The following is a 24888-nucleotide window of genomic DNA, read 5'->3' as shown; positions in this document are numbered from 1 at the left end:
GATAGCAGGGTTATGAAATTAACGAATATTGAAATGGCTTAAAGAAAAACATATATATTTTTATATTCAATACAGTATATCAGAAAATAAATTCTTCAGAGGAACTTCTTAGCAAGTACCCAATTCCCACCAAACATCAAGATTTTTGACCGAATATGTATCTGGTTCAGAAAACTAAACTTTTAAACTGAACTTTGAAAAATAACTGATGAGTTGCATTAGTTAAAAAAAAATTGCGAGTATATTGCGACTTTTGCTTAATGCTCATTGCACGAATAACTAGGAACAAGTAAATGTCTGTTTTTCTTTTCTAATAGTTGAAAATAGATATCATCACAATTGATTGAAAACAGGATTGCTGCTCTATAGACAAAGAAAAAGCAGACCGATTTTTGCATTTTTATTAAAATACAAAAATATAGTTACCAACATATTTATCAAGACGCAAGGGATCGCACTTAAGTTAGAGTTTAAAAAAATCTAATCGGACATTATGAAAAAAATCAAACACTTGCGAATACGAAAAATCAATCAGCACTTAACTAAGTATTCTAAAATAACAAAATAAATTTCGCGATGGGCGAAAAACTTCATATCAAGTGAAGTTTTGACAATAAAGTAATAAAAATAAAAAAAATAATCATCTCCAACATAGACATTACATGAATTGTACAGAAATAATTAATGGCATTTGAAATGTTTTTATTACCGAGAAGCACCAGTAATAAGGAACCTTCGTCGCTCGATTAAATTTTTACTCTGGCCAAATTTGTAAATTTGTACCAGAAAAATTATAAATCATTATGATGAAAAATTGCATTATTTTTGCACGATAAATAATCCATACCACAACGAATAAGATGATTTGGATCAGTAAATTCTTCAAGTTCATTAATAATATATCAATAAAAATTATATCTTTCACGTCTTACTGATTCTAAAGATACTTTTGTGATTATACTGAGCGACGCAGATTCAATATTTATCCTTTGTTATATGATCAGGTTCTCACATATTATACATACTAGGCATCGGGCGAGATATCTTCGACTCACTACTACGACTAGAAATGTGTGTTATATCGTCTTTCTCTCACCTTCAGCAACTTTTAACATTGAATCTGTGGTATTTCTTGTCAAATGGACAATGTTCTTGTGTGGCAAAATACTCTCTTATTAAAATGATTCAATGATGTTTTTGGATTTACATTGTTCAGTGATGCAATAACGCAAGTTATTCTGGTTTGATGTTATCATTTTTTTACGTTATAACAAGTGGTTCATCATCGGAGAAACCTCGAATCACAGGACCATCTTCTTCTTCCGCTGCAGGAAAAATTATTGGTTTATTTTCGAATTTACACCGTTAATAATTTCGTGTTGAACACTTTAAAGTTATATTTGGTTAACATACCTAATCCAGTGTCAACGGTACCAGGGAACGTAGCTTGTCCACGTCTTGTATCATAATGACTATTGGCAAATTGTGTAAAACTGTTAGATAGTCTTCTATGTCTTATGGCGAAGTATCCAAGAGCAGCGCCAAGAGCTAATACAATAAGGCAAACGGGTATGGCAATAGATAGTATACTTGATGGGCTCATCTGCGCTGGCCAGGCTGCGGCTGAATAAACAATAAAAATAATGAATATTTATTCAACTACGCTTGAAATTGTTACAAATCAGCACACTTTAGATAGATTACTTACACCTAGATTCTTGTATACTATAAACTTCACTCAATGCACTTTTATGTCCCTCTTCAGTAACTAATCTAATAGCAAACGAGTATATAGTGTCAAGTTTGGCATTGTTATAGATGAAAGGTGGTTGATTGGCTTTAAAAACTTGGGCAGTGGATTCGTTGATTGTACGTTCCCCTTCATTTACGAGAATCTCATAATGGTAATTAATATTTTTCATCATTTCTTCGGAAGGCTTATCTTGCCAGAAGAGCATATAATGATCCTTGTTGTGACTAACGCTCAATTGATGAGGTGCGATTATTGGGGGAGCATTATAAATTACAGGCTGACTTGGAATAGCACCCTCGACATCTGTTGCTATTGATATATTGAAACGACTTCCGTATCTAATATTGCGGATGGAGTGGGTTAGAACCGTTTCATTTGTTGGCGGTAAGGTATAGACAGAGAGCTTTTTTAGAACCATCTCTCTTACGCTTAACTGAAAATTTAATAAATATTTAATGCTCAGTATTTTACATAATGCAATTGTTTCATCTCGAGCAAAAATTCATCCAGAATATTTTTTAATAAATTAATTAGCTTACCGTGTAACCAATAGGTTCATCGATTGTTGGACAACTTGAACTCCAAGATATCACCATCGTATCGGCTTTTTCGCCTCGCGTCACGCGCAATCGTTTTGGTGGTGCTTTATGATTGAAGTGTGTATTCAGAGTTACAGGTTGACTCAATGGCCCAACTCCATAATCTCCTCTGACACCAACAGCAAAAATGTATGATTCGCAAGCTTCCAAGTCACGAATAGTTGCCGTCAAATTTGTTGTTTTGAATTTAGGTGCTAAACATGCATAAATGTAAGTTAATAATGGTTAACTGCAAGAGATAGAAAAAAGTATTTCCGATCAAACTACAAACCTTTCCAAAGATCTGGCATTTTTAGAGCATAATGAACAGCGTACTGCCATTTGATTTTTCGGGAACTCTTCGGAGGATCCCAGCTTAATTTAATAGTTGTGCCGTGGCTCTTCAATAATGTGGGTTCAAGATTCGAAATCGTTGGTAAGGGCTGATCTTTTGTCATTCCATTGATAGCACTTGGTTTTCCAATATAATTTTTCTTCGTAGCACTGACTTCGAATACATATCTAGTTCCTGGGGCCAATCCATCAACAACATACGAATTTGAAGTAGTAGTATGCTGCTCCAAATTTGGATACGAAAGAGGTCCTTTTGTCGTAATAATATAACCATCGGCGTAGCTCATACGTTTCCAGCTTAAGCTGATGGAATGGTTGCTCATCTCTACTATTCTAAGATCCTGAATATCGTCTATGTTGGATGAACCATCGTAAGTGATGGTTGCTACGTTTGAAGATTCTGACACATGTTGACTGTTCTTAACTATAACCCAGAATGAATAGTTCTTTCCACCTTCAAAAGCATGGTCAATCACGACAGAGGTTTTTGGGAAAGCTTGCAGATTCACTGGTGGTATAGGTGGTGTCATAAAAACTTCGTAACGAGTAATTGGACCGTTTGGATGAATAGGTGGATTCCAGAAAACTTCCATTTTGGTGCCATTACGTTGCACTACCGTAACATTCCAAGGAGGACTCGGAACGCCTTCACCAGTCTGCACTGTGATGTATCTGAAAAATTATTTACATAAGTAGAATCATTATTATTGTTATTATTATTATTGTTACTACCATTTTTTATGTCAAATTAACATAATACTTACTTAGCCGGTGGGAACACAGTTGACTGTCCCTTGATCTTTACGTAAACGGTGAGATTATATTTGGTGTAAGGTTCCAAGTTAAGGAAATGATAGCCTGTATCTTCAATCCACTGGCTGGCATTGGTCCACTTGGCATCCGGCTCGGCGTACGATATGGATGGCATGAATTGGAAAGTTACGTTGCTTGGTATAGGTATCCACCAGTAAAGGAACAAGCTAGTTTCATTGGTTGAACGTTCATCCACGCCAATACTAACAACTTGATGCACACGAGTATTGTTTTTCTCGCAGTTGCTCTCATCGAATCCGTCATAACAGTCTTGTTTACCATCGCAATAAGCCGCGAGAGGGAAGCAACGCGTTAAGTCACACGGGAAGAAGCCTGTGTTGCAAGTGGCTGTCGGAGAGATACTCGGTGGATGATGATCACACCCTCGCTCGTCACTACCATCTGGACATTCATCAATTCCGTTGCAAACTTTGGTAAGTGCCACGCAGGAACCATCGTTGATGCATTTGAATTGATCTTCGTCGCAACCATGCGAGCCATTATTACAATAAAGCTCATCTTCTCCGGTTGTACAATCTTTCGCTCCATCGCACATCCAATTAGTATCAATGCATTCACCATTAAAGCAGCGGAACTGATGATCTTTACAGACGGCAGGATGATCATCAGTTGGGGCCAAAGTGGGCGGTAATGGACCCTCCGGGAATCCACAACCCATTTCATCGGAATCATCACCGCAATCGTCGACGCTGTCACATTTCCACCAGTAAGGAACGCATTTTTTATTTTTGCACATAAACATCCAATCATTGCAAGAGTTGGTTGGCAAAAGTGGAGGAGTTGGCACAGTAGTATGGGTTTCGGAAGATGTACAATTGGCTTCGTCTGATCCGTTATGACAGTCAGCATCACCATCACAGACCCAGGATTTATAGATGCAACGATGTGTCTTATCAGAAGCATTGCAGTCAAACTGCCATACTTCACACTCGACACTTGTGCAATCTTCTTCATCTGTACCATCTTCGCAGTCAGATTCACCATCGCACTTCCATGTTTTGGGTACACAATTGCCATCTGATTTGCACGAGATTTCATCTGATTTACATGTATTAGCTGGTACCGCAGTCGTACAGTTTTTCTCGTCGGAATTGTCTCGACAATCATCTTCGCCGTCGCATAACCATCTTGGAGAAATGCAACGTCCGTTTTCACATCGGAATTGGTTATCATTACATTTCATGTAGGTGCAGTTTATTTCATCTCTGCCATCTTTGCAGTCTTTGTCCAGGTCACAAACCCAGTACTTAGGAATGCATTTATCGATATCGCAACTAAAAGTGTTTGGCTGACACTTGGCTCTGTGGCATTGGGCTTCATCGGAATGATCACCGCAGTCGTTGTCACCGTCGCATTTCCAAAACTCGGGAATACAAGCACCGCTATCACATGCAAATTGATTTACAGCACAACTATTTGCAACACGTGGACACGTAGAATTAGCATAAGGCTCGACACCTCCAGGACACATACATTTGCCGTCTTGCATAACCATGCCATCAGGACACAAACAAACATATTGATTGTTTGGTGCACCGAGACAAATGTGAGAGCAAAGTGAGGTGTTAGAACACTTGTTCATGCCGGTTTGAATGCTGTGAGCAAATACTTTAAGATCCATAAGACCGGTCAATTGACCGATTATTGTAGATATACCGAAGCCATGATCTTTGTCCCCAACAAAAATCATTGACTGTTTCCAATCGTCCCAATACATGTTATCTTTGAATACTGCCACAGCAAATGGGTGCGAGACTCTTTCATCGTTTTCTATGATTTTCTTAAAGCCATTACCTTCGAAATCTGAAGAACCAATGTAATCTTGTCGAGCATCGACCCAGTATATACGCTCAGCAATGTGATCAATCGTTATTCCTAATTGAAGAATTTATTGTTAGTAACTCAAAAAAAAAAAAAATGGAACAGCAGATAAGATTTTGTTATCATACAAAAATTAGCTTACCATTTGGCCATTCAACATGATTGTGAAAAAGTTGCTTGGCATTAGATCCGTCTAAATTGGCTCTGTTAACAGAAGCATTGCCAGGAGCCCAGTCGGTCCAGAACATGTAACCCAACATAGGATGCACGGCGATACCACGAGGTTTTTGAACGTTGTTTGGTCCTAAAATAGTTCTCCTCATTCTTCCAGCGTGTGAGATATCAGTTCTGATGATTTGAATTCTCATTTTGACACCATCAACGAAATAAAGAACATTCGAGACCCAATCAAATGCCATGCCTTCGATTGAACTGAGATCTGTCTCGACCAGAATTTCAGGGAAGCTTTTACCATCTTTGAAACATTGACGACCGATAGTATCGTTAACTATATCAGCCCAGTACAGACAGTTGTTTTTCATATCAAATTCAATAGCGATGACATTTTTAAGATCATGCACGGGTAATACTTCTAATTTTTGTTCTTTCAAATCGATTCGGGAGATCCGTTCACGTTGAGCGACAAGTAGAAATTCTGGAAGAGCTTCCATTGGACACGGGATCTTAAAAATTGAAATTTATCTATTATAAATATTCATACACTCATAGTCTTCATAATTTTTACTTTATAAAGCATACCTCATCAGGTTCGAAAACTTTTGCTCGGCCTCCTATGCATTCATCATCAGGAATTTTAAAATAACCTTTAGTTCTATTATAAAACTTTCCAGGAGCACAGCTCGATGGTATACCATATGGATCGTAATAGTCGAGACTTTTGTTCCTTACACAAGTATATGACGACTCAAGAGATTTTGAATATCTAGTAAATCCAAAATCACACTGATAATCGATTGCATCGCACGGACAAATTTCAACTTTTACCGGTCGATTGAAACTGACACCAGTGTAACAAGGAGCACGAGCACTTCTGCGTTTATAAGTTTCACGACGTCCAAGTACACAAGTTGATGATAATTCCTACGAATCGATCACAATTATGATGGAATATTATTTACAGAACTACGTACCATGATAGTTAAATTATTTACCTGCGGTCCAGATGGCGACCAAAATTTGTAATCATCATCTGTGCAGTTTCTGGCAAAAACTTTACTCAAGTCAACTTTTATGATTAGCCATTGATGCTGCCCACTGCCTGATCCGAACATCGTGAAAACGGTTGTATTTTCACCAGGTTCAGTCATCAAACCATAAACCCTAAGCATTTTTTCATTGAACTCGATTGTCTGCCAAGTTTCACCTTCATCGATTGAGTAAGACAAATCTCTCGTTTCGCCTCTAGTCTTGAAATACTTGACAGCTACTAGTACACCACCATGATCACCCATATTGAAGAAATAATAATCCTGACGCACTTGCTTCCATGTCATACCAGCATCTCGTGACACATAAAGGGCTGGATGCCCTTTGAGATCGGTGCCGATTACACCGGTGGCCATAATTATACCTGGTGCCGACTTGGAACTCATTATAGATGCTGCTCGCATGACTGGATACAGTTGACTGAATTTCTGACTGAGATGCAGCGAGCAGTTTGTAGCAGCCGTACAACCATTGTGATGACCTTTGTGGTTAGTCTCTGGTGCTTTGATACGATTCCAGGTCACCCCATGATCGTACGTAATGAGAGACAACAAGTGCTCAGGTCCGATAGAGCTAAGTTTGGGCGTACCTTGAACTTGAGATGCTATGTAGATTCCGCGTAATCCTTCGACTTTATACAATTCAGTAAATGCTTCATCTGTCACGTCACTAATCACAAATAATCATTAAATAAAAATTTTCATTTGATTACTTTGAAAAATTATTTTAATTATTGAACACAAATTTTACTTACTTGAGCCAACTGTCCTTCCAAGTATTGTTGGGGCAGAAGCTCATGATGTTAGGTAATGAAAGAATGAATTTAGCACCTCGATGATCGATTATTTCGGAAATGTACAGATTAACCATTGTTTCGGTATGAGATACCGAGACAAATACACGATCGTAAGATACATCAACTACGTGATAATCTCTACGGTTAAGATTCGTATCGAATTGTGCAATAACAAACGGTTGACTTTTGTATGATATGAAGAGGTCCATTTGCTGTGTCGTTGATGTATTTGACATTGGTTGCTAATAACATAAAAATTACGAATTATTATTTATGAAACTAATGAATATTCATTTTCTAGACTAAGAAGCAAATCTCACTTTTTTTGTTGCGAACATGTAATCCCCTCGTATTTGAAAATCTTCGATGCCGCTGATAACACCGGTATAATTACGTTTACTCCACTTCCATGGATCATGACCAAGATCAATTACATTATTTTGACCTCCGGGCTCAGCTCGTTCGATGAGTAAATTTTTAGGACGACCATTGGTCCAATAGAAGGCTTTGACATACTCATGGATAACGTTCCATGTTTTTCCACGATTCGTTGTCATGTACAACTAATAATTAAAACATAACACAATCGTTTAGCATTAAATAATGGAAAATCTAGCAACAATAATTTCTTGATATTGAACATTTAATGAATAATATTATTAGATCAGTTAGTTCAAGCAAATGGAACTTACTTTGCGTGCTGGATCAACCTTATCGAGTACAAGTAATACGAAATATGTAGATACATAGTCATCCTGCTTGTCATAAAAGGCGATCTCGCTGGGGCTGAAGTCAAGCTTTATTCGCTCAATGTCGCGACCGTGATTGTACGTTATGAATATCAACTTGTTCGCACTGTCGGCAAATACACACTGCAATATAACATTATGATTATCATTGTAATTTTTTTGTTCAAAGATTTTCTTTATAGTTGAAATGAATATAATTTCCAATACTCTTTTAATGAAAGCAATTTATACGACTTTTGAAATGGCACATATTTCTGATATAAATGTAAAACAAAATTATTGATTCGCTAACTAACGGTAAAAAGTTGAATTTATTCAGCGCTATTTTTGTTTGAAAAGTCAAAGACAGTTTATATAAAAGTAAGCATTGTGTATGTGCATAGGGCAAAGTTTCTTTTCAATAAGTCTCGGTGAGTAGTTGTCATCGGGAAGAGTCAATTTCACCCAGGCTGATTGAAAAATCAGACGGGTCATCAGTTCTGATTGACCAACTCGAGTTTCATCTTCCTTTGAGCTAATTTCAACTTTAAACTTGCATACATGAGGTATGTATTTGTACGCATGAAAATTCGTTATCAAGCATAATAATCATAGTTCGTATATTTTTTAAAGAAATTCTACTGATGGTAAAGAGTCGGAAATTTTGAAAGATCAAAGTTTACTCACAAGATTGTTGTAGGTTGGATGATTGTAAAACTTGTCAAGAGTTGCGTATTTGGCATTCGGCTCGTCTGAGACTTTGAATAGCTCGGTCTTGTTTTGAAAGGTATCCCCATAATCGTAGCTTATGTACACGGCACTGGGGTTGACCGACGACGCCGGTTGGACGCCCAAGATCGATCTCGGCAGAGGATTGCTGTCTCGTGCCAAGCAAATTATCACGTCAGAACCTTCGCCAACCCAATGGACCATTAACTGCTGATGAGAATCGTTCAACGCGTTCACCTGAAAAAATATTTACGATTAGCTTCATTGAGCGTGAAAGAAATTAATGTGTTTGTTTACATAATGATTCAGATTCCTGAACAAATTTATTCAGTATTATATATGCATCTTCTGTTTTTAATAATGAAACAATTAATTTTTACTCGTGCCTTCTCTCTGTTTTTCTTATAAAAACACTAAGATACTATCTATTCCTAAAGTTAACGAGTGCACAACTTCTTTTTAGACGATTGTCTTCGATAATATTGAAGTATTCATGAGTAATTTTGATTAGATTGAAATAGTTCAAAGCATCTTGATGAAAAAAGCGTTAATGCATTCATATAATATTCGCTGAATTGGCTCATTGTGCAATCGTTTAATAATCCATCGAAGCTTAGAGAATATATTTCAAGCAGATATTATTAAATCAATCATCACATAAAATGAAGTTTGTCCACATAGATGGAGCTTTCAAGCTCGTACTAAGGGAGAAAAAGAAATAGAAAGAGAAAGAGAGAGCTAACGAAATGGCAGAACATGAAACAAACAGATGTCTCCCTTTGTGCGTTCGAATCTCACACATGTCCACGCATCATCCCGCATCGTCGTCGTCGGCGTCGTCATCATCATTATCGTATAAAACATGCTATGTGTCTCTCGCGCATCAATAGCAGTATTATCACTCGTTTTGGCATTATTATCCTCTCTCTCGACTCTCGAAAGATCGTGCAGCACGCACAGGAAGAAAGACTTCGAGCAAATGCGCGCATGACTCATGTACATATTATATGTTATATATTGTTCCAGCTCAAATAAGTACACTACCAGACTAACGTTTTTCAATGCACACACACACGCAGAGTACATGCGAACATGTGGCTGTGCAAAACAAGTAGGGAAAGTAGCTGCAATGTGTGATTTGATATGATCAAGTGTCACATTTCACGCGCAGTCTATGATATGGGCCCATCCTCACATTTATATCTCATGAATTGTGTCTCAATGATAACAAAGATGTCTTATTTTAATATTTAAACAACCATTTAATATTTTTGTGAATAAATGCTGTTATTATTACAAAAATTTACATACAAGCGAAAACTGAAAAAATTAAATTTTTTGTCGATAATTGTATGCAGTATAATGATGTTGTATATATAATCTACTGCACATAATAAAGATGACGATAAGCTGTTGGCCATATGGCGTTGCTAAAAAAACATCGTACTCTTGGGATAAAATAAACAAGCTAGACAAGCAAAAGGGGACAATTGAAATAAAGCAACTTGTCTACGAGTAAGTAATTAACGTTTAGTGTGTCAATCTCTATTATTTCAACTGGTTCACGAGCAGTGAAACACTTTCAAGCCCCTATATGAACTCTCACGAACGAAATGACCTCTTCCAGTTTCATGACTCTATACACATATATTCGAATGTGCATGTTTGTGCGAGGAGAAACGCAAATTCGTGTACAAATAGAAGGTACTTTGAAACAATTTTCGCTGACAATGACAATTGCACGTTTTAAAAAATAAATTTTAAAACAACGAATTTAAAATTTAATAGAGAATATTTTACAATACATTACATACGCTAACGTCGACACATTTTTTTACATTTGCAAATACATTTTTCGAGACTATCGCTTACGTGAGTTTGATTCAAACTTAATATCGTTGAGAATTAAAGATCAACGCACATGTCTCGCGTCACATTAATAAAATCATGCATTTTCCCAGAGAACGTCGGGATGGCACTTTAGTCAATAACGCTGATGCGTTTCAGTATTTTTTATTAAGGAATTTTTTATCGCGTCTTTGTTGTTATGTTTAAGATATGACTTTTCTTTCTGATTCGTTGGAAAAGGAAGTTGATAAAGCTTCGATGTATTTGTAAACGTAGATAACTATAAGTCATCAATTTTTAATATTAGCAGCCCGCTGAATGATCATTTTTGAACGTGCTGTTTCGAATATTAATTAATTGTATATTAAAACAGAAATACACGTAAAAAACAATTTTTTTACAATGCACGTAAAAATACGACTGAACGTTAAATTATAAAAGCCAGGATTTATGTATCCAATATTTTTCCATTATAACTGGGGAAAAATTAAACTGCGGGAGATACAAAAAGAGCATGGCAATTATTAATACTCGAAATTTTTCATCCACATTGCACCTGCAGCCTTTGAAGTGGCCTATTACGAGCATCGTGCGCCAAAGAAATATTTTTTCTATCTCTAGTAGTAATCACTGAAATGAGACTCGGGCACTTCGTTGCGAAATAAAAAAGATGCACGCGCTCAGCGGTACAAAAATAGAGAAGCTCTGCACAGCAGCCTCCACATTGTAAAAACAGCGTACAAAACATTTTGTTTTGTTTTTCCTGTTGACGAGGAGAATACAATGTAATAATTCGGAAAAGGTGTACGGAATGCAGCAATCAATGGATTGCGCTTATCGTAAATAATTCAAGATTCAATTTGTCTTTGCACTTAATTAGGTCAAACGGTAATACATTAACTATGAATTCAATGCAATATTTACTTAAAAAATGCGATACTAAAGATTTATCATCGCTCAAGTACTGCATTTTTGATAAATCATAAAAATCGTTCGCTTCCTTTGTTGAAAATTAAAATGGTTAAAAATAAAACTTTTATTCATTGGTCTGAAAACGAATTTTTCGGCTTTTATTTAGCTTGTTTCGAGCATGACTATGGACAAACAGGTTCATAGATATCGTATGACGCAATTCTTACATCAAGCATTAGTTTTTGATCTAGAAAAAAAGATAAGCCACAAGCCTGTAGATCGGATAAAGTTACTTTCTGTATCTCGCTGCGAACATATATTTTCTCAAAAATATCTAGAGCCTGGATGAGAAGCGCAGAGGAAGAAAAACACATTACCAAGTTTCCCTCTCTGCTGGAAGTGCATGGCTACGCAGACGCTGCAGTAACAACCGTGACAAAGTATAGAGTGTCGTTAACCTCGGAAAAACTCGTCGATCATCGATCTCCTGTGTGGGGTGCACGAACGTGCATATAACTGCGGTTTTGCTTGCGCCAATTTTATTTTCCAATCGCAATGTATATGTAAAGCTCGTCGTTTATATAAAATATACATGTATCTAAGGATTACAGAAACAATGAAAAATAATATTTGCGGTGTGCAGCGACTCAAGCGTGGGTTTGAAATGCGATGATAGATGTATGTATATAAAAGCCGTGTGCGTATTTGTATGCACACGAATGTGCTTCATACGGCTTGTTTTATTTCGTCGCGTTTGAAAATAACTCAGGTGAAGAATAAAAGAGGCAGAGAGGCGAGCGAACTAGCGAGAGAAAACAATGGCTCGAGAGAGCGAAGCACGCGAGAACCTGTATATAATGAAGATAAAGTGTGCTGTAGCTTTCGCTGCGTTATATAGATCACTTCTGTATGTCAGCCAAAAGTTATAAGATTCTGATTTAGAGAAGCGAAAAAGTTTGATGGATCGAGCATGGAATTTTCGCTTTGAAGTGTAGCAAATTATCGCTGATAACGCGAATAAGTCACTCAAAGAGTGAAACAACGTAACAAGCCGCGATGCAAGGATAATCGCTGTTGTTTGGTGACCTATCTTTTGTTGAACTGAAATTTACGATAGAAAGAATTTGAGATGTTCAGAAAATTTTCTCTTTTAAAAGTTCTACCAATATGTTTAAATTACATGAATCGTTCTACATGAAGTAATAAAAGGCTTTTCTTCTACAGAAACATTCGCTTTGATATATTTCTATCGTTGATCAAATCCACTTAAACGGTTAAATAATACATATTCTTTCCATAAAGAGAATGTAATGATAGAGGAAAACTAGGCGAAATTATCTACTCTTTTCAAATTTGACTCAAAGCAATCCTCTTAGCTTTAAATGATCAAAAAGTCTGATTTTTTGCGAGCCCCAGATCCGTGGACTAAAAGTACTTGATCTGACTATATATAACTCGCATCGTTTTAGTCAGCATAGTTAAATAAATTAAAGGTAGAGCTTTCGTACATAATCCGTCGACGAACCCAATCAAATTCTAATCCTTTCGAGATGAACTTTTCTATTTATTATGACAGAAGTTACCATAAAGCACCACTTTGTGCACTAATCTAAAAGTATCATGTACATAATTCTGTGGTGGAAAGGCATAACACTTGAGTCCATTTTTCGTATTTTCGAGAAAAACGCGTTTTAAGTTGATTGTACCAGCCTAACTAGAAGCGGATGAGTTGAGGTCTGAACCTATGATGTTTTAAGATACTATGAGGTAGCTTTTGAACTATGTACTTATGAAATTGAAAGGCGCATCATAGCGATGATACGGAGCAAAAAATATCCTTTCCATTATTTGCACTCAAGTCCACTTTTGGCGGTCACACTTTTTCAATATCGATAATTTCGCGCAGTTTGTGATCATAACCTCATTTAATGATTTTAAATTGATAAAAAAGCTCATTTAACGTCATACTGGTGTCAGATCTCAAATCTTGCAACGAAAAAAGGCCAAACTGAAAATCGTGAAAATGGCCCCTCGCGTATCAAATATATCAATCGTACATATCTGCTACTGAGTATTCGTACATATAACGACCGAAGCATTCAAAATTATTATAATAATATAATTACTTCATGCGATACCACTACTATAAAATGCAAAGTAGAAAGTTAGTATAGTTCGAAGCAGCTTCAATGAATTTTGTCAATACATTTTCAATATTGGTACTGTTTCGCTTTCATACTTAAAATACGCTAAATATTAATGAAACTCATGGTTGATCAAGTGCATTGGAATATATTACATCACTACCTAGTTGGTAACTAAAGCAATTATGCAAGTATTTGTGCACGAACTTGATATTTCGAATATATTCCAAAAGCTCCAAACAGATACATGAAACAATATTTGCAAGACGATACAAAGCAGATAGTTAAATGCATCCAGTCAAAAATCTTGCGCTAAATCATTAACGAGATTATGAAGAAAGAGAGAGGGACTGGAAATACACGCTACATATGTATATGAATATAATGCGAGAAAGCCGCACGCGCGATAATGATTCTATTTCTCTGTCTCACTCGCTCCAGCTGTTCCAATTTCCAGAACAACGCACGCAGCGGTACTGCAATGCACTGCTCTGAGCACTACGCGATGATGCAGCGTGGTTTTCGTAGTCGTCAGAGAAAGAGAGAGAGAGAGAGAGAGAGACTCGGTGCGCGCTGCACTACTTGTTAATGCTCCAGGCTTTTGTTGCTAACGTACCTCGAGGGGCTGCACTCTCTACAAGCGCTGCAGAAGCAATTTACCGATCGCTTGAACTTTTGTGCGTTAAAACGTGCATATATACACGTATACGCGCAGCACGCCTGAGTGCGTAATTTGTATTTATACATGAAGATTCGGGGATTTACGTCTTGTTTAGCTGGGATTTCACGACTATACCTATACTAGAAGTTAACTAATGTTTTTAAGAAACATTATTCTTCTGATTAATATTTCAAAAACAAAACAAAAAAGGAAAAAACTAGCAACCTTGTTCATTGTGGAACATTTTCATGACAATGCTTACATTCATTTCACTGGAACTAGGATTTGGATCAACCCAAAAAATTTCTTTGGGTCAGTAAAAAACCCAACATGACTCCGCTAGTGGTTAACAATATTTTTGTCCGTATAAATTTATGTGCATTTTTGTTGGTTCAAGGCTGTACGTCCGCCATTCACTCTCGTTGTATACTACGCACAGGGGAAAAGAAAATCAACTCCGTCAGTCAGTCTCGACAAAACCGCTTTACCCCACACATCTGCAATTTCTTATCTCTATTGAGCAATTACATATACTCAAAGTATACGCACGAACACATCATATCGATATATTTATTGACTAACGACACTAAAACTCGACATATAGATGGGTGGCGCATAGTAGCGCAGAAATCGCGTGACTTACTTATAACTGCTTGTACCGACCAATGAAAGAAAACTAGGTAAATTAAAGAAACAGTTCCAAAAATCCAAGTATTGCGATTGTAATACAGAAAAGCCAACTCAAGATTTTTCTCGAAAAATTTATAAAAGCAGAAAGATAGATAGTATCTCAAATGAAAAGAAAATTTTAACAGAAAAACTGACGGCCTAGGAAGATGCCCATGTATATAAAATGCTTATGACTATCAGTATCCTCTTTTTACATTTATAGAAATGTATCCTTAAATACAGAAGAAAAGCTACGTATCTTGCAGCTGGGGTTGCGCTGTAGCATTTTCATTCTTATGCGTGCACTCGCTCATGATGGAGATGTGCATGTAAAAACATTCGGATAAAGCATATACTTAAATAGGCAGGCAAGAAAAACCCCTACAGGTATATACAGTACATTATTTATTTTTAGAGTATAAAGCAAGAATCGCAAGTACAAGCGTATACGGTACAAAGCACTGCCGATCGATGATAATGCGTTTGAAGAAAACGAAGAAGGAAGGAAGAAGCGGAGAAAGAAGATAGAGAGTCGGGGCGTTATGCTGGTTGTTTATTCCACGGGGCATTGACAGACGTATGAATGAGTGCGAAAGAACGAGCAAAAATATTATCGAAATGGTGTGAGCACAATATCTGCCCAGCTTAAACGAGCTACGAAGCGAGAAATTTAGCCAAGCGTGATATTGACTCGCTACGATTGTCTTCGTACGTTGAAAAATTTGACTCGTGTACAGATGACGAATAAGTCAATACCAGATGTAGAAGAATTCATTGTTTTTTTTTTTCATGTAATTTCACGATGTAAGTAAACTCTATTCCTCGGTTGCACGCGCAGATGTACGAATAGTAAGTGCACGTGTATATATCTGCACATCATCAATTGCTCAGAAAAGATAAAAGCGTATCGAAGCGTCGATTACAGTATTTTCGCTTATTCCAGCGCTCGATAATGCATCCCCAGTCACAGTGGGGCAGAAAAAAACGCGAAAAGTAAGACTGACTTTTCAGCAATTGTCTGTACCACATACTGTGCACATATCCTTTGAAAAAGTATCATCATTTATTACGTGTTTAATGAGTCAACTAAGATAAAATTATGATGCCTTTAACACATAGATTATGAATTATCTTCGCACTCAAGTTGTGAATTTATTTTTATAGCATGCTAAGATTTATCTTACAATACAAATGTAATCATCACTTGTCAAACTTTTAATAACCCATGTGAGCTTTCAATCGAATTCGAATTTTAGTAAAACAAAATGAAGTTGTTTCAGTAAAATTTATTCTTTCAAATCGAACAAAGAGACTTGAAAGAATTAAAAGACTACGCAAATGTACAAAAAAGGAAAAGAAGAAGCAATTCGTTCGATTCAACGATAACATGATGAATTTCAGGAAAACTCGCAGAAGAATACACGTAGAGTGAAAAAAAGCGAAGTTGCAACAGAGAAAATGTATTTTCTGTCGCGATCGTTACGTAGGACGGGTGCGCGCGAGCAACAATCGATACACGAAATTGCACTAGGCGTAACAAAAATTTCTTTATTCTGATATCTCGCATGAAATAGAAAAAGTTCACTGAGCATTCCTTGTAAAACTTTTTATACTGTGCGCGCACGTGCTGTAGCTCACTGGTGTCAGTGCATATATACCTCTTTTTTTCTCTTCCCCAATTTTTTTGATACAATATCATTGTAGAAAATGGGGAAAGTTTTTTCTTCGCAAAGAGATTTTAACGATTTATGAATAAGGAGTAAAAAATAATGTTAATATCGAGTTCATAATGACGCTTTGGGTAATAAAGTAAAAAAAACTCATTTAAAATTTAGTAAAATAGAAAATTTATTTACGAATGTAAATACCCTTGTAAAAATGTATTTAATAAACTGTTAAACAGCATTAAATGTCCATTCGTTGGAGTAAATTTTCTCGGATAGAAATACGAATAAATTGAAAATATTTGAAAGATCTACAGCTTTAATCATTAGATATTTCTGAAGAAATACGAGCTTTATGTTCATAAAATACATTTAATTCTCTCACAAGCTTTTATTATTCAACTTTTTTGGGCTATTATTTCTATAAAACTGATAGCAAGAATTGTTCCAAATCAATCCTATTAAATTGATACTCGTCAATTTAACGGTGTGGTAAAAATTTTCAAAATTGTTACTAAACATTTATGCGAATTTGCAGCCACACTGCAATGACTTTCTGCATGCTTCAAATATCAACGAACCGAACCCGAAACTCCGGCACATCGAGAGGTCAGCAAGGGGTCATGAAGCAGCATTATACAGTAGATCCCCTGCTTCCTCTCTCTCTCTCTCTCTCTCTCTTTCTCTCTTTCTTTCTTTCTCGCTCTTTCTCTCTCCAAGCGAACAAAAACACAAACATCGTTGGCATTCTATTCCCTTCGTACTAGGGGTTTAACTTTTGACGATTAATAACCGCAGGAATAGCATCAGCATAAAGTTTACTTTATTTCTTTCTTTTAGAATTTTAATGAGGCAGAGGGTGAAATAAGAATTGAGTTGGGCTATGCGTTTTCTCAGAGCAAGATCAACCTTAATTTAACATAAAAATATTCATTCATATATCTCTGTACCCATTCAATGTCACTTTAACCCATTAAGTCCGGGACGGACACTTTTTTGATACTTTTTTGAACCATTGTACTTTTGCTGAAAAAGGTATTTGCGGTAAACGCACAATTTAATGAACTTTCCGAATCCGGTGTCAGATTTTCAATATCACAAACAGGTCAAAAGTTATGGATGGTTTTATAAAAAAACGCGATTTCGAAAAAAAAAAATTTTTCTTCTTTTCAAATTTTCACATGAAAATCTTTTAAATCCTGCGTCTTCTGTTCAAATAAAGCGTCCATGGGTCCTTCTCTTAAAGTTATGATGGTTCCAATTCGTGAAATATGAATGTAAGTACAAAAAATGGCGACTGGAACACGAAAATATATAAGGAAATTTTTGGAATTTTTAGCTCAAAAACGATGGATTCTTAGAATTTATCAAAGAACTCATTCATCAGTAAATTTTTTTTTCTCAAATCAATCGTTTTTGAGCTAAAAATTCCAAAAATTTCCTTATATATTTTCGTGTTCCAGTCGCCATTTTTTGTACTTACAATCATACTTCACGAATTGGAACCATCATAACTTTAAGAGAAGGACCCATGGACGCTTTATTTGTACCGAAGACGCCAGAATTTAAAAGATTTTTATGTGAAAATTCGAAAAGAAGAAAAAAATTTTTTTTCGAAATCACGTTTTTTTTTTTTTATAAAACCATCCATAACTTTTGACCTGTTTGTGATATCGAAAATCTGACACCGGATTTGGAAACTTCATTAAATTTTGCGTCGAATATAATTACTCGCAATTTCTTCAGATACCGTTTTCAGCAAAAGTACAACGGTTCAAAAAAGTATCAAAAAGGTATCAAAAAAGTATCAAAAAAGTGTCCGTCCCGCACTTAATGGGTTAAAAGATTTTCTAAACCCATTACGTATAACGTGAGAGTAACAGGTGAAGTTTTGCACTAGTTAATTTTTTAATGTCAAATTAATCCGTTCATATAAAAGCCCTTAAAAGTATAAATAAAAATGCTTCATCTCTTGAGTTTATACATTTTTGAATGAATGGAAACTTCATTGCCAACTGCATGTTTATATTATTTTCAACACTCGAAAATAAAAAAATAATCATGAAGCTATCTGTGCTTAGTTTCATCTCATGTGCTTTAGGGACCATTTTAAAAATGATTACTTTATTAATAAAAATCTTCGAAAATTTTATCTAAAATAAAAACGACACTAGGAGAAAAAAACAAAGAATAAAAATACTTTAGAATCGTTTGAAGAATGCGTATGAATTTTTCTAAAATTTCCTTCATCGTTTTTTCAGTGATGTAAATTCACAATTATTCTTAGATAAAAAAGCATGATTTTAAAATGGACCTTGAGGCCTAAAAGAGTTATGTGGGAAGTTCATTAGTCTTTTCGTATTAGTGCAGTATAGTTATATTTTAATTGACAACTTTTTTTTAACTTATGCAGTAAACTAATCCGCGTAAACAAAATTAATGCACAAGTGTGACCTGGCCCAAGTGTGCACCAAATATTGTCCATGTTTGGTGCAAACATTGACATTGATTTTTTTTACGCGAGAAGTCATTGGACTATTTTAGATAATTCCTCAGTAGACGAAGCATACCAACTTAGTTGTATGTCTGGAGTTCTCTAATCTCAAAAATACTTCAATCAATGATGCGAATTAATTGTCGATACGAACGACTCGACATAGAGTTTAAAAATTATTTTTCGTTTAATCGAATAAAGCAAGGCAAAATTATTGCCTCAGAATATTTTCTCGGTAAAATATAATCACGAACGATGCGTAGAAATCCCACGAAAGAAGCGGAAAGATACGAAATATTATTCGACCACAATAACAATCGATAAGCATGTAACTAAATATACTCAACCGTATTCCACTAGGCAATAATTTAACCGCTATACCGATTATAACATTGAATTGTATCAAGCGTGCAAAACTGTCTATTACAGAATACTCGTATTAGACTTGTTATAAAACGTGACCAGGAGAGCCTGGCAAGTGGAATTAAAAACGCATATATATATGCGCAGTCAAATTCATAATGCTCACACGAATGCGAGTAATTAACGCGCTCGGCGACGTGTGTGCGTGCATGGTATATATACGCTTGTGCATATATATATATATATGAACGCGTAGAGGAAATTTATCCCCGCACACGAAGCGTCGTCGTCGGAGCAACGACAGCGACATACACACACGCTTGCGCTTATACGCGAATGGCAATTACAGGCTGCACCCGGTGCGATTTAAACTTGGAACGTACGAAATCCTGCATTAAATTTATTCAAGAATTTTTATTTTAAAATGAATTTCAAAATAGGCATGCACAATGTAGAGCAAGTACGCGAATATTTATCGAAGAAAATTTGTGCATCGCGGGCGCTGAGAGTATTTCCATGTACGTTGAAATTACTGAAAAGAATTTTTTTTCTATTATTTCGAAATCGTATAGATTTTGCATGGAATCAATTCAACGCCATGCATAGAACGAAAAGTGGTGAGCTTCTGATTTAAGTTCACAATAATAAGATGTCGATTCTGCGAAGGTAAGATTATTTAAGCGTGCAGTCTTTTGAGAGGAAACATATTCCATATGAATACGACTTTTTGTAGGAAAAATTATTGAGAGCAAGTAAACTAAGCGTGTGAGACACAAGGCGCGAGTGCGAGTACGTACATATACAGTACGTATATATAGTAAAAAAAGTGATCTTGTTCGAGTTTCTTCGTTCCTGCCAAGTCAGCGGCAGCAACAGCAGTAACAGCAACGTAGTTCAAGACGACAGCGCGACGAAAGGAGATTTTCAAAAGCATAAAATTCGGTCCCGTAAAATGTCACGTTGAATATGAAGGGGACAGCGATGGACGGAGAATCTTTTTGTGTTGGTATGGTTTGAAAAAAGAAGCAGAGCAGAGAAAATGGTGCAAGTTGGTACTAGTGAGTTAGTATAAGTTATAGAGCAACAAGAAAAATGTCTCTCGCGTTATAAAGTGCTTGTATATTTTCGCGCCATCCAGTTGTATCATTGCATGAATAAATGAGAGCTGGGAGGATAATGCTCTCAATTATTTCGCTTCCAGTTAATATAAATATTGAAGCAGGGCGACGAATCAATAAACGAGCGACAATCGAATACGCGTTTCGAAAATGCATTAATTTAAACTGGGGGCCAAATGTATCACGAAGTTAAATATGCCCAGAAATTAATAACACGAGAAATGGGAAGAGAGTGCATTAAATTATATCAGAGTGGTTGGTGAAACTGTTAGACTTCGCATCTGTCGGCAGCGCAGATTCTCTTAGATCATCGGGAGATAGCAGGTACAAGTGTGCAATAATCGGCGAATAAAAAACGCCAGTGCACAAAAGCACGTGAATCAATTAATCGAATGACCTTGGAGATTCTCGTGTGCACATAGCACACGAGAAGTATAAATGATGAACACCTTGCAACACGCAAACCCACAAGGGCAAAATTACCCCGTATACGTATACGTGGCGCGTTCTCTCTTACTGCGCTCTGGGCAACTACCTATCCAGTGAGACAGAAGTGCAATGGACCCTCGTGGAAAAGAAGCAGAAGAAGAAAAAGAAGAAGACGAGAAATGTGTAGTAGGTTGGTATGCAGTGTATGTTTAATACAACGTGCACTCGGGCTTTTTCGAAGCGAGTGATTTTCTCTCTCCCTTTCTTTCTCTTTCTCTCTCTCTCTCTCTCTCTCTCTCTCTCTCTCTCTCTCTCTCTCTCTCTCTCTCTCTCTCTCTCTCTCTTGCTTTCTTTGCGTTTTGTGCAGAATACTGGATCTGCACCTCACGCAAGAGTGCATTGCGTGTGAGAAAAGTGGGCGAGATAGAGCGCGAGTGGATTAGATTGCCTTGCGTGCAGGTGGATTTTTGTCAGAGCTTGCTACAGGTCTTCCGGGGACCGCGTGTGTATACTTTATTTACTTACAGCAGCCGAATACGAACTTTTCGATGCAATCGATGTAGCAAAATTTCCGAGGAGCATTGGACGCTTCAGGCGACATAGTTTTGCTTCGCGACCAAGGTCGCGTAAACAATATTTTCTAAAATAATCTACGTTTTGTTTGTACAACTGAATGATATGCGTGCTTTTTCGATATCTGGGGGGACCGCTACTTTCGATAAAATGCATCTGATTAAAATAAAAAGGCTTCGTTCTTAAATGGGTTCGATAACAAAGAAACGTATGCGTGTGTAAGAAAAAAAAATAGAAAAAAAAAAGAAAAAGTAATTTACTTCTTGGCTATGTGTGTCAATCACCCAAGAAGTTGTACGATTCGTTGGCGTTGTTGGTGTCGTCGTCGAAGCCCCGCGTGCAGACATATATCGGTACACACGCTGCACATCGCAAGTGCATTACAAACGAGCGGCTTCGATCGACGACTGCATAGCCGAGTCACTCTCAAAGCTCACACACGAATATTATTACCAACACCAAGGAGTAGCCGCGAGTAGTCACGTGCTACTAGCAATATCTAATACATTCATACTGTAGCCGCCGTGTGATAAGAGCGCGCGAAACTGTCCAAACAAAGAGCGACTCCTCGACGATATGTAGATAAGCACGCTGCGTCGCATTGAATTGGAAATCTCGAAAACGGCCGAATGTGTTATGCGTGCATGCGGAGAAAGAAGTGCCCTGCAATGACAAAGACGCACACGTATAGGCTTTGCATTTGTCAACCTTACTTGCAATATCTATTCGAGCTGTATCGGCCCGTGTGGCACTTATATGCGAGTGCACGAAGACGAAGGCGCAAGCTAGGCAGTTTTTTGCTGCCATATTATGTACAATATGCGTTGTTATTGAAAAGAACGAGCTGTGTCAGTGACGATTAGTCTTTATCGCACGTTGGATAATTTTGTCGCCAAGTCATGAGCTCGCAATATCGTAATGTGGCGTTTTAGCGTTAACAATGTAATTGTACGCTACGAAAAATTATAGCCGAGGCAAAAACAAGCTTACATAAATTTTGCCACTCAGCGCTCGAACGCAAAGATTATATGAATTTTAATCTTTGGTAAAACAGTCGGTTTACTACAAAATTGATCGTACACAATAATCGTTCATAGATGAATCTTTCGACAATTAGCATAAATTGAGAAATTGCGCTTGAAACCGAAATTCGTAAAACTTGAATTTGCTTTAATTCTTAAACTGTTGAAGAAAAAACAAGTTCGCCGGGACAGAGGAATCATAATTGAATAAGTTGGTTCTTTGATAGGCAAACTTAGGATATTGAGAAGTCATCAATGAGTTATGACGCAATATATAATGGTGCATCTTTCGAGTTGAAAATTACCACGCAACAGTATCGAACGATCGACACTTGTAAATTAGCAAAAAAAACCAATGTTAAATACATAACTGTTCGTATGAGAGATAATGAGATCGCAAAGGCGCGCGCGTGCAACGTAAACAAAGGAACTGCGCAATATTAAAATCGCTGCTGTTTCGAGAAAGAGATTAAACCTTTTATAGCTGAGTTTTTTGGACCTTCGAAGAAACTAATGGAATTCCCCACGATGTTCAAAAAACGTAAACAAAATGTGAATCAGCAGCTTTCTCACAGCCATAGCTCCGTTTTACGCTGTACGCGCGCACACATATGTGTCTGCAGCGTTTTCACTCGAACATATACATACATCGAGTTTAAAATCTTGATAACGAAACGAACGGAACTACCCAGTTTCGAAAAAAAGTAAACTACTCTGTGTACGACGTAGCACTCTACGATCATTCTCGACGCGCGTAAACAAAGAAGACAAGCCGCACCGCTGCATTCAGCAGCAGCAGCAGCAGCAGCAGCAGCATTCAAGACTTCCAATAGAGAAAGAAGGACGGCTAATCGGGAATTTCCGGCAAAGCGTCGCCGTACGTCGAGGCAATATCATTGAAATTAATATCTCGAGCACAGATGACAAGAATAATCGAGGGCTAAAAAAAGAAGGGAGCGAGGCAAAACGAGAACTCACCTTGGCAGTGACGTTGGGGTTGTTGATGTGCGGCGTCGGTGTCGTGCTGGCCGAGCCAGCAGACGTCGTCGCGCTCGTCGAGCTCGCCGAGGGATTGGCTTTATCCGTGTCTCTCTTGCTCCTGGCGAACTCGGAGCCGTGGCTGACCGGCTCGTCTTCGCCATTATTTACAGGACCGTCGCGCTCGTCGTGTCTATTAAAGATCATAGGTTTCCTCACGGGGTAATCGTCGTCGCTGCTGTCCCGATGGAGGTAGAGCGTACGGGACGGCTCGCCGAAGCGTGCCGACTCCGCCGCCAGACATAACAAACCCAATGTTATCAGCAGGAGCGATGTTTTTGTTATTGTTGTTGTTGATGTTGTGGGTAAGGCCGCGCCGCCGGCGGCCATCTTGTATGTTGAAGGGGCAGCAGCAGCAGCCACGCACTATGGGAGAGCACGCACCACGCGATTTTACCGCCGCCTCGCCGTGACTTTATGCCTCTACGTATTTGGAGCGTTTGTGTACGTATCAGTGAGGATACGCGTGATTACGTGCGCTTGTGTTGGTGTCCGTACGTACGTTCAAGTCGCCACAATCTCTCTACTCTACTGTACCCAACGTTCATGGGTGTCCTCTTTCTCTCTCTTATGTATATGTGTGTAGCTTTGTGTATATGCGCGCGTGGCCGGCGCGCTCTAATAGATATACACTCACACACTCGCACTCTCTCTCTCTCTCTCTTTCGGCCGGATCGCGAGATGAAAACGTTCGTGGAACGCGCCCGAGACGCGCTGCGCGATGCACTGATGTCGCTGCTCAGACTTGGCCGCTGCGAGAGGTACTCGCCGACTCTCGAGCAACGTATATTTTGCGTTCGACACAGCAGCAACAGCAGCAGCAGCAGCATCGGAGTGGGAAATCTCGATATACATATAAGGCCGTAGTGCGTGCGGTTGGCGGCAGCGCTGGAACGTCATTCGCTCCTCGCTGCGCTGTTGCGGCGGCTCTTTCGGCGCATGTACCCTATGTGTATATTAGACTAAAAATCGAAATGTGCGAGATGTTCCACCGCGTGGACTGCGGAGCGTTTACGCAAGCGTGGGGCGCAAAACTTTGAAATCTCATCCCCTACCTGGACCAATTTTTCAAAAAACTAATGCTTCCATTTACCAGTCTTATTTAATGAACAAGTTTCTGACTTTTTTCTATC

General features: G+C 37.7%; 1 protein-coding gene across 1 annotated transcript; it reads right to left on the bottom strand.

Moving 5' to 3' along the window:
* Positions 1–34: 34 nt before the first annotated feature.
* Positions 35–24517, bottom strand: LOC106648973 (sortilin-related receptor-like). Its single transcript, XM_014366209.2, has 14 exons — positions 23696–24517; positions 8779–9057; positions 8056–8235; positions 7684–7926; positions 7322–7605; positions 6513–7236; positions 6100–6441; positions 5483–6023; positions 3450–5394; positions 2624–3357; positions 2293–2546; positions 1709–2186; positions 1414–1623; positions 35–1325 (listed from the first exon to the last, which is right to left on the bottom strand). Exons 1-14 carry the CDS (start codon positions 24083–24085, stop codon positions 1261–1263), a joined length of 6669 nt encoding a protein of 2222 aa, XP_014221695.1. The 5' UTR covers positions 24086–24517; the 3' UTR covers positions 35–1260.
* Between the last annotated feature and the right edge of the window lie 371 nt (positions 24518–24888).

This window comes from Trichogramma pretiosum, unplaced genomic scaffold (assembly GCF_000599845.2).
Source record: "Trichogramma pretiosum strain Unisexual culture from Peru unplaced genomic scaffold, Tpre_2.0 scaffold22, whole genome shotgun sequence".
In the NCBI taxonomy this organism is placed as follows: domain Eukaryota; kingdom Metazoa; phylum Arthropoda; class Insecta; order Hymenoptera; family Trichogrammatidae; genus Trichogramma; species Trichogramma pretiosum.
Note: the sequence above shows the minus strand (reverse complement) of the source record. Positions and strands in the feature narration are given on the sequence as shown.

What these genes read in the sequence shown, in the direction of transcription:
- LOC106648973 (XM_014366209.2), bottom strand. Translation starts at nt 24,085, where the DNA reads ATGGCCGCCGGCGGCGCGGCCTTACCCACAACATCAACAACAACAATA. An exon ending in ATGAACCTATTGGTTACACG is followed by an intron (nt 2,187 to 2,292) that starts GTAAGCTAATTA and finishes TTAAATTTTCAG; the next exon opens with TTAAGCGTAAGAGAGATGGT. An exon ending in TAGTATACAAGAATCTAGGT is followed by an intron (nt 1,624 to 1,708) that starts GTAAGTAATCTA and finishes TTGTTTATTCAG; the next exon opens with CCGCAGCCTGGCCAGCGCAG.